The sequence below is a fragment of the Rosa chinensis genome, chromosome 5, assembly GCF_002994745.2.
Source record: "Rosa chinensis cultivar Old Blush chromosome 5, RchiOBHm-V2, whole genome shotgun sequence".
Classification (NCBI taxonomy): domain Eukaryota; kingdom Viridiplantae; phylum Streptophyta; class Magnoliopsida; order Rosales; family Rosaceae; genus Rosa; species Rosa chinensis.
The window spans coordinates 19,625,952-19,636,423 of record NC_037092.1 but is presented as its reverse complement, the minus strand read 5'-3'; the positions used below and the strand labels follow the sequence as shown (position 1 = coordinate 19,636,423).

The following is a 10,472-nucleotide window of genomic DNA, read 5'->3' as shown; positions in this document are numbered from 1 at the left end:
TATGGCACACAAAAATGTGCCAAAAAAGTGTGAGATTTTTCATCATGGGAAATTGTTTTTGGAGCTCCTAATTTTTCGAAACATCTATGCACTAAACTTGCTGGAAATTCTGTAGATTCACTCAAATACCTAAGGTGCAGTACACAAACCTTGTACAAGCAAGGCTGGCTATTTATATATTGAAGCATTATTTATTACTAGAGAACCATGTATCTACCCAATCATGGATCCTTGATAACATGCACACCAACTAACATACATTATTGTAGGACTCCATTTATTTAGCCAATCCATGAATCCTTGACACAGAGAGCAAGTCTGATCTTTAATATTTCACAGGGAGTGTAGCATTACTTGAACTCCATGCTGTGGGCGAGTTGTAAGAAAATGAAGAGGAGAGTGGACGTAACCTGGGGAAAGAGTGAAGGAGTAGCGTTGCAGAATCATTGACAGAGCAATCTTAGTTTCAGTGGTGGCAAGGTTGAAACCCACACAAATTCTAGGTCCCATTCCAAAGGGTATGAATGCAGCCATGTTATCCTTGGTAGCTTTAGCAACCCCTTCTGAGAACCGCTCTGGTTTGAAAACTTCCACGTCTTGTCCCCATGTTTGAGGGTCATGGTGAAGTGCTAAAGTTGGGATGACTACATCAATATTAGCAGGAACAATCAACTTCCCCAGCCTGCTTTCCCTTTCAGTAATCTTTGTAAGTTGACTGACAGGAGGATATAACCTTAGAGACTCATTGAGGATCATATTCATCTGCATTAAGAAGATCGAAACAAAATGAGACAGAACAGATTTTGTACTTAACTGATGACAATTGCTACTACTTACAACTTCAGTGTAATGGTTATTGACATTCTTACAGTTTTTAGTCTGGAAATGCCATCGAAATTTGGATTATGTTTTCCAAATAGATGCAGGACTTCTTTTCTCGCTTCCTTTTGCCAATCCTGATGGAGTGCCAGAAGAAACACGGTCCAAACCAGCAAACCATTAGTGGTTTCTTGTCCAGCAAAGTACATTGCCTTACACTGATCAATTATATCATCTATCGTGACCCTATATTCGTCATTACTGTCATCATGATGAGCCTTTAAAAGTAATCCAAGAAAATCCCCCCCAAAGTTGTGTTCATCTTGCTGACTCACTGCCTTGTTTTCTCTTTTCTTTACAGTCTCCAATATCATGTCACGTATTTCCTTCTCAAGCTTTTCTGCTTGAATCAATTCATCACTAGTTTTAAAAAGCTTTCTGCAATATGGAATGTAATAAACATGAGAAATAGGAACATACACAATCCTCCTACAACATTACATTGAATTGTGCTCTATTATGTAGCAGATAAAAATAGCACAATTAGTAATGTCCAAACCAAATATCACATATACAAGTGTCACGCCCTGATTTTCAAGCACAAATTATAAACAATTAACAATCACACCTAAAAATTTATTCTACTAACTATCACTCAACTAATTTATCACCCAAAACAATGTGAGATTTACTCACCTCTATATCCTACTGCGTCTTCACACATAACCGAGACAAGCATAGAATCATCAAACTCTGTTCAATCACCTAATCACATCAAGGTCACACTCAATACAACACAAAGTACGCAAGCATTTAAATCGAATAATACTTCAAGCAAGGCAAAACTTCGTCCAAGACCACGTACCAAAGTCTCCGGAACACTCCTACGATCAATATGTCAAAGATACAAGTCGATCGAAAACCGAGACAATCGAAAATAGTAAAAACCCTAACAAAATCATACGAACTCCGAAAATTACGTATTATATATCAAAATGCTCGTATCGACAAGTAGATGATAGATAAAACTAGAAACTGCTCCTGGTATGGCCGAAAAAGCCGCCAAGCACCGCCACAGGCGGTGGCACACCGCCGCCAGACCAAACTCAAAACTACTCTAATCGAATCGTCCAAAAATGTGCACAATGAAGAGAGGAACAACTTTTATACCTGGAGCTAAGTCAGATTCAGCCTAGATCGATCAATCGTGGCCGTCTGATCTACAGAACCGATATGAGTCGTTGATCTTCCAACCTTGATCTTTCACTCCACACGCAAAATCGTGCTTTAAGGCTGGCACAAGTGTGATCAAATGGAGAAGAGGAATCTAGAACCCAGAGGATCGGTCTGTGTGATGCCCAAATCGGCAAAATCCGACCGAGCTAGATTCCACAGCTCCAATCCGCCGCTTATGGTAGTTGTCATCGCCGTCGAGCACCAAAGGGAGAATAGGGAGGTAGCGGCGAAGAAGTCTGCGTTGGTGGCTTGGTCGGAGGACGCAGGAAAAGGTCAGAAAATTCGGGTCGGGTCGGCCGGGTTTCATCGGTTATGAGAGAGAGAACAGAGAGAAACCGAAGGGAGGAAAATATAAAAAGGGAAATTCTAGGGTTTTATGAAAAATCCCGGAATCTTTCCTATTTATATAAATTTCCCAATTTTTTCAATCGCCAATAACTTTCTCATACGATCTCCAATTTTCACGTGCCGCATGTTCACAAACTCGTATCGACGCGATCTACAACTTTTGTGAAGGAAGTTCTTGGAGAAACCCAACAAATAAAAAGTCTACCTTTTGACCCGCCCCGAAATAAAAACGTTTCGAGCACTTAATCGTCCGAAATACTTCTAATTCGCTCTGAACCAAATAATCATCCTAACAATCTATTCAATAATCTCCAAAAAATCATCCTAAATTAATAATGAATTTTCATGGTATTACAACAAGAGTAGTCACATGTCATATATATATATATATATACACTATATGGGCTAAATACTGTTTAGACCCTGAATTTTTGCTGAAAAAAACACTTCAGTCCCTTGCCTTTTAATTTGACACATTTACTCCTTATTCTTTCAGTATTACACCAATAGGTCCATTCCGTTAAATTGTATCGTGAACTTCCTATTTTAAGGATAAAATTACTATCATAACCCTGGCTTTCTTTTTCTTTAATTTTTTAATTGTTTTTATTATTCTCTTTAATTTTTTTAATTGTTTTTCTTCTTCTCTTTTATTTTTTCTTTCTTTTATTTTTTAATTGTTTTATTCTTCTCTTTTATTTTTTTTTCTTCTGATTCATACCAATAAAATTACTAATTTTTTTAAATTGTTTTTATTCTTCTCTTTAATTTTTTAATTGTTTTTATTCTTCTCTTTTATTTTTCTTCTCTTTTAAGGATAAAAATTAGTATTATAGTCCCTCCCTTGTTTCTTCTGTTATGACTAATTTTATTGGGTGTTTGGGTGAGCTGGAGAAGAGATTAATTTGTTTCTTCCTCTCTTTTATTATTCTTCTCTTTTATTTTTTCTTCTAATTCGCATCAATAAAATTATTAATTTTTTTTAGTTGTTTTTATTCTTCTCTTTTATTGGTGCCAATCAAAAGAAAAAATTAAAGACAAGAAGAAAAACAATTAAAAATTTTGTAATTTTATAGGTGCAAAGCAGAAGAAAAAATAAAACAAAAGAATATAAAAAATTAAAAAAATTAACAAAAGTCGTATTAAAAGTTATGACTAATTTTATTGGCCTCAAGAAGCAACTTAATTTCTTCTTCGGCTCACCCAAACATCCCCTAAAATTAGTCATAATAGAAGAAATGAGTAAACGTGTCAAATTAAAGAGAAGAATAAAAACAATTAAAAAATAGTAATTTTATTGGTATGAATCAGAAGGAAAAAAAAAAAAAGGATAAAAACAATTAAAAAATTTAAGAAAGAAAAAATAAAAGAGAAGAATAAAAACAATTAAAAAAATTAAAAAAGAGAAAGTCAAGGCTATGACAGTAATTTTATCCTTAAAATAGGAAGTTAATGGCACAATTTAACGGAATGGACCTATTGGGTGTACAATTGAAAGAACATGGAGTAAACGTGTCAAATTAAAAGGCGAGGGACTGAAGTGTTTTTTCAGTAAAAGTTCAGGGATTAAACATTATTTAACCATATATATATATATATATATATCAATCAAATATAGAACCAGAAACTACAAGAAAGATAGGTTCCTTGGGATCATTCCTTCAAATGCAATGGATGTTAGTTCAAGATAGTTACCGGATACCGGGAAGCCTGATGTTATAAGAATTTTTGAACAGTAACACAGATAACTCCGTCAACATGTCGAAAATTTTCTTCCCTTCTAAATAGCTGCTGCCAAATGTTGTTTTGGCAATCACTTCTGAAGTAAACAACTTAAATTCTTGGTACATCTCGATCTCTTTGTCCTCTCTATTTTGCAACCTTTGCAGCATCTTCTCAGCACTAGCTATCATATCTGGAACCATATTCTGGTAAAAAAAAAAAAATCATTGTAGTAAATCAAATTTCCTTCAACTCATTATTTTTCAAATAAGACTGTCATGCACATTTTTCATACATGTTGTATTTCATGTAAAAATTTATCACTTGACAACTCATGCGGTAACTAAGAAAAATTCTCTACTAAGATAAATAAGAATAAAAATAGTTTCTCAATTGAGTAATGGATAATTCTTAGGTTCACCTCTGGGGTGAACCTACTCATTCACCTTTTTTCCTGCCAGCCTATTATACATTGACACATGTACAATTATTAAAAAGAAAAGAAAAGAAATTATTAACTGAATTTTTGTTAACTCACACCGTTTATTCACTTCTCATCTATTTTTATCAAAAGAAAAAAAAATGATCTATTCTCTCAGTGAACCCGATTCCCTCCCATCTATAATATTGTCATTCATTTTCCAACTACAATGACCGAGTAGCCATATATCCAATTAGTTTCCCATCTATAATGTCATTCATTTTCCAACCACAATGACCGAGCAGCCATATATCTAATTAGTTTTTCTTCTTAAAAGCAATGTTGAAGAAACCATTCCCTCAACAGTTGTTGAATTCATCATCTTTATTGGCCTTTTGGAATTTAAACCAAAATCAGAATTGTGCGACAACATTGAATTTCTTCAGTCCATTGCCCACAAGGATTCTCCATCTTATAGCTAACTAAATGGGATGGTTATCCAATTTGGTCCAGAGCCATATGTTATATTTAGTACTTTGGGTCTTAGAAAGCCACAAATTTGTTTTGTTTCTAGGCTGGGAGTGGAGAGTGTAGGACTTGCAAGAAGGGGTGGGCGCAGGTTGGGTCGGATCGGGTTTGGGCCAAAACCGCATCCGACCCGTATTCTTTGGTGGGCTGAATTTTAGGACCGAAAACTAAATGTTAATGGGCTGGGCCAAAAAATTCGGGTGACCCAAATTTCAAGTGGGCCCGGTTCGGTTTCAGTTGATCAGTGTCGTTGCTCATCGTCATTGCTCGTCGTCGTTGGAAGGCGGCGTTGTGCAGAATTGCAGATCGAAGGTTGCAGGTTCGGGTCGACTTTGGCAAATTGAAGTCGTTGTGCAGAAGTGCAGATCAAAGTCGAACTTGAAAAACTGAAAGAGATGAGAGACTGACAGATGACGGTGTCGTTGGTAGGCAGCGTTGGTTGGCGGCGATGGTCTCGTCTCGTCATTGGTCGGCGGCTCTGAGAGTGGTTTGAGTTGAGAGAGATGAAAGGCTGAGTTAGAGCTTAGGGTTTTGTTCTAAGGAAAGGAATTGGGTGCAATAGGTTCTATGTGTAACCTGATTTCAGCCAATAAGAATTAGACAATCATTAAAAATATTATTAATTTAAATAAACATTAAATAATAATTATTCGGACTGTTCGGTTTTATTTCGGTCGGATCAAAAGCTGAACCCGATCCTAAACTAGAAAAAGCCGGTCCGGTTCGGAAAGAAGACTTTTTCTGCCATATTTAGTCCAGTTCGATCCCCGAGCAGGTTTTCCAGGCCGGTTCGGCCGGTTTTGCACTTCCGGATCGGTTTTTGCCCACCCCTACTTGCCAGTGTCAATTAGAATGGATAAGAATCATGGATAAATCACTTGAGTTAACAGTTTAACAAAAAAAAAAAAGCGCTAAATTAGTTTATGTTTGTTTTTTTAAATTGTACGCGTGTCAATATATAATAGCTTGTTTGAGAAAATAGTGAATGAGTAGGTTCACTCCTAGGAGTAATTGACTGACATGTGGGAGTTACCTTCTTTCCCTATAATTAAGGAGTTGATTGAAAGACCCATATCTACAGTCTTAATTTGCAATGATTGCGGTCAACAATTGTGATCATAATTGCTTACTTTTAACCTCTCTCCATGGAAGGCATGGTTGGCCAACTTACGAAGTTTTAGCCATTGTTCTCCTTCAGAAGTCCCGAGGCTGTTTCCTAACAGCCTCTTCCCAATCCCTTGTTGTTGCACTTGCCGATAAACTCTGTCTTTGTTATTCAGTATCTCTTTGCACAACTTTGGTTCCATAACTACCAACTGAGCTTTGGTACCTAACCACTGAAGAAAAATATTCCCTGTCACAAAACACAACAACGTACACTTACGTGAAATGGAAATACTAAAGGATTTTTTTTTTTTTTTTTGAGAAAGGAAATACTAAAGATTTGGAAGCGATATTTGATGAGATCGATCGAGTTTATTATTCGTTACCATATATCTTAAGCCACGAGTGATACTGAGGTTCAACTACAGGAAGTATGTCATGTGATAAACCTTTGGGTCTGCTCATGGCCTCCTTCTTTAAGTTCCAGATTTCTTTGGCGTTTCCATAGACAGGTCTGTAAGAAGGGCCCTTGATTCCCTGCAGAGCCATCAGTTTCTGTAGGCGAGTGGGAGTCTGCCATTGTGTGTGATAGATCTTGAAGATCAGAAGGAACAGAAAAACAAAGCCTGAAACAATGAATACTGGGAATGCTGTAGTACTCATATTTTCAGTGATCGATTTAACTGTTTGGCTCTGGCTCTTAAACACAAAACTCAGTCTTGGATTAGAAGAAATTTGTAGATCCCCTGAGAACTAAAACAGGGCGCTGAGGCTTAACAATTTGAAGGATTGAGTCATTGGATGATGGTGTTGGTGAGTACGTAAGAGGAGAAGAGAAGAAGATGGCAGTGAAGGACTGAAGAGTGAGATGAGGAGACGAGGGTATGTGGCCGGCCACAAATATAGGGAAATTATTAGGTGGTTCTGGAGCACCACGTGTCAGTGTCACTGCTAACATAACGGTCCGGACTAATGAAATCGATTCCCTCAAGGTAATGTCAAACCCATCCATGGTCTTCAGTTGGTAATTTAGATTCGGTTTGTAAAGTTGGGCTATTGATGGGTAATTTCAGACGAGAACTTGAAGAGCAGGAGATAGAATACGTATTTGACTATTTGGGTATTTGGTTTTCCATTCCTTTTTTTTTCTATCAAAATCTCATTTTGATATTGGGTTTTGCTAATAGTGCATAGTGTTTTCTTATTTTCTTCTAATCTGTGAATGAAACAATTTTTGATCAGTTTCTTTTGCTTTTGTAGAAAATAGGGAAAAGTAGGAGACTTGGAAAGGGAGGATTTCAAACATCTGCTCTTCTTTTCAAGTCATTGTTTTTCATATATCAACAGAGGTAAAAGGGTTTCTCTTAATGTTATTTGATTTATTTTTCTTTCTTTTTTTCCTTTCTTTTTTGAATTATAAAACACAATTATGACATGATTATTGTAGGAGCGCATTTAGGCATTTAAGTGATGTCAGGAAATTAAATGTTATTAGCTGCTTTAAACACAGTTGTGCTGGTGTGGTTTTCTGGGAGTATGTAAGTGATGTCAGGATAACTTGCCAACAATCTTCTAGAGATGGCCAAAGCAATTACTGATATGATCACCAGTAATTGTTTTTTTTTTTTTAAAGGAAGAATTAAATTGCACAAAGTCTAAAACTGTACAAGACGGAACAGAACAAAAACAAAAAAACTACTAGCTAAAGGGCAGCTCAAGGACATGCAAATTCCAGTAGCACACCAGTAATTGAATCAGTCTCATAGTCATAGCCGTGGTGGGTGGTTTATAAGGGTTAGAAATATAGTACTGCTAGCTGCTGCGCGTTGTTGTATATGGTTTTGTATGGTTTAGCTTGCTAGGATGGTATTTATATATGTTCAAAAGTATCAAGCTGAGCAGTTGCTATTATTAAAGTTGGTGGCTGCTGGGTGATGAAATTTTGTATGTTGTTTCTTTGTTTTCTTCATTTGGCCCAATTGAGAAGGCACAACTTCTCACAGGTACATTCACCGGAGTAGAAAGACCGTGTCAAACAGTAGAACAGTCAAGATATGTATACATATATGTACAAATATACTAATATATAGCAAGACATAGTCTGAAATCTAGATGATGATGTCACGTGCATGTCCCTTACTGTTTTGCTGAGGTCTTGAAGTGTGTCTTTATTTGTTGGGTGAGTCTTGGGGGTTTAGATAAAGCCTTTGCTTCTGTTCAATAAGTCAGTTCCAGTCTTCTTCCAAATTAATAGATTTTAGGATGGTATTTTGAAGCTATAATTCATGTTATTTCTTATCCTTTATTTGGTTTGGAGGACCTCCATCAGTACTATGTTTTTGAAAATGTGAGCACAGTTACCTTCTCCTATAATATTTACACTGATAATAAAATTTAAGATATACAACTCTTATGTTACTTCTATTGCAGGGGCGACATCTCTACAGATTCACTTGAAGACTCATCTAAAGACTTAATGTAAATTCTTACCGGCCTTCACATGTTTTGGCCAAGCCTAACCATTTTTTGCACAATGTACATAAACAACTACTTGGTTAGCATGTGTATTTTTGGAAATCTAGCTAAAACACCAGATTTGGTATCTGGAAAAGCCACCAGATTTTTGGTTGGCATGTATAGGATTTGGTATCTGGAAAAAGCACCATATTTATGGGACAAGTACAACATTATATAATGTAGTTTTACTGTATGTAATATATCTATAACGTAGTTTCGATGTAAATTCACCGATATCAATAGTATACCAGCAGCATCGCGCGGTGCTTTTGCCTAGTGCAAATGAAATCCCAAAAGTGAGAGGGTTCCGCCCAATCACGTCGCACCAATAGATCGGCTTGTAGGAATTGAGAGAGGAGAGAAGGGTTCACTGCTATAATAATTGATTTTCAGTGAGCAGGGTCCACTGCTACAATTATAATAGGAATCTCCAATGTGAAAAATGGATTCCAATTTGCTCACCACTATCTCTGAAGTGGTGATACCACCACTCAATCGGAGGCTGCCATATGCTATAAATCATACCATGGTTAATCTAATTATCAGAAAAGAAAAGAAAAAAATATTTAATAATAATCCAGCCTCTTCCCGAATTGGCAGCCCCCTTCGGACCCTCCCAAAACCCTCCTAATCTTTTCCTACGTCGTCCAATATTGAAATCCAAGACCCACCATTCTGATACACTATTAGTAGTCTACCATATGAAAGTAGATCTTTGGCCCAAATTGGAATCTGGTTGATGCATGTTCAGAAATGGTGGAGAGAATGCAGAACAAGAAATCGAACGCCCGTCTCTTCGGAAACGTCTTCCGGTTCCAGATCCATTCAACTCTCTTGGTCTTCATGTTCGCCATCTCTTCCATCTACGTCGCTGACCGGTTCATTCCGATTTGGATCATCCCCAGATTTTTAATTTGAGTTTTGAATTTTGGGACTCGATGTAGGTAGTAGCAGGACTCAGAGAACTGGGTTTATTTGGTTGAAATGCTTGATAGGATCAGTGGGCATTTTTTTATTTTGTATTTCAGATTCAAATTGTGGTGGATTTGGGGTTTCAATATTGAATCGGAAGATGAATTTGAATCCACCATCTGAGTTGACTTGGAGATCTATAGTCTTTGAAAATTGATGATGTAGCAGGAGCAGGTTTCTATATATTTGAGATTTTTGCAATGGAAGATGGATTTTGCTTATGAAAGTGAGGGACATGGGTTTTGCACTAAGAAGCACCGATACGGATACGAGTATCCGGATACGATACGATCGGATACGTGAATACGGTAAATCTTAAATATAATAGGATATGGGTACGTGAAGGATACGTCAATTATATATATTTATATATATATATATATATAATAAAAAAAATCAGAAAAGAAAATATGAAAATACACAATTTACAATTTAATTTTATACATTATCACAATGGGTGTGGATCCTCTATGAGAAAGCAACATGTGTATACCTACTTATCTAAATAATCCCTGCTCGAGGCAAAAAGGAAAAAAAAGTCACAGACTCACGGTCCCCCGCACCCTCTCTCAGTCCCCCTCCCCTCTCCTCTTTCATCTATTTCTTCTTCTTTGCTAATTTGAGTTTCCAGATCTCGTCTCTCCCTTGTTATGCTTGAACTTTGCTATCGATCTATTATATATATTCGGGAGAGGATCTGTTTATACCAGTTTCCATCAACATTTGGTTTCCAATATGAGCTCAAGTTGATTGATTAAGAGAAGAAGAAAGGAATGATATATAAGAGAGCGAGAGAGAGAAGCAG

At 36.7% G+C, this 10,472-nt stretch overlaps 1 protein-coding gene across 2 annotated transcripts; it reads right to left on the bottom strand.

Annotated features, from left to right (window-relative positions):
• On the bottom strand, positions 1 to 7,050 carry LOC112203380 (cytochrome P450 CYP749A22-like). 2 transcript variants are annotated; one of them, XM_024344356.2, is made up of 5 exons: positions 6,565 to 7,050; positions 6,205 to 6,428; positions 4,099 to 4,331; positions 870 to 1,257; positions 1 to 762 (listed from the first exon to the last, which is right to left on the bottom strand). In XM_024344356.2, exons 1-5 carry the CDS (start codon positions 6,839 to 6,841, stop codon positions 334 to 336), a joined length of 1,551 nt encoding a protein of 516 aa, XP_024200124.2. In that variant the 5' UTR covers positions 6,842 to 7,050; the 3' UTR covers positions 1 to 333. The 2 variants fall into 2 exon arrangements, with proteins under 2 accessions (XP_024200124.2, XP_040375368.1); XM_040519434.1 differs by having other exon boundaries at positions 6,205 to 6,411.
• Positions 7,051 to 10,472: the final 3,422 nt, after the last annotated feature.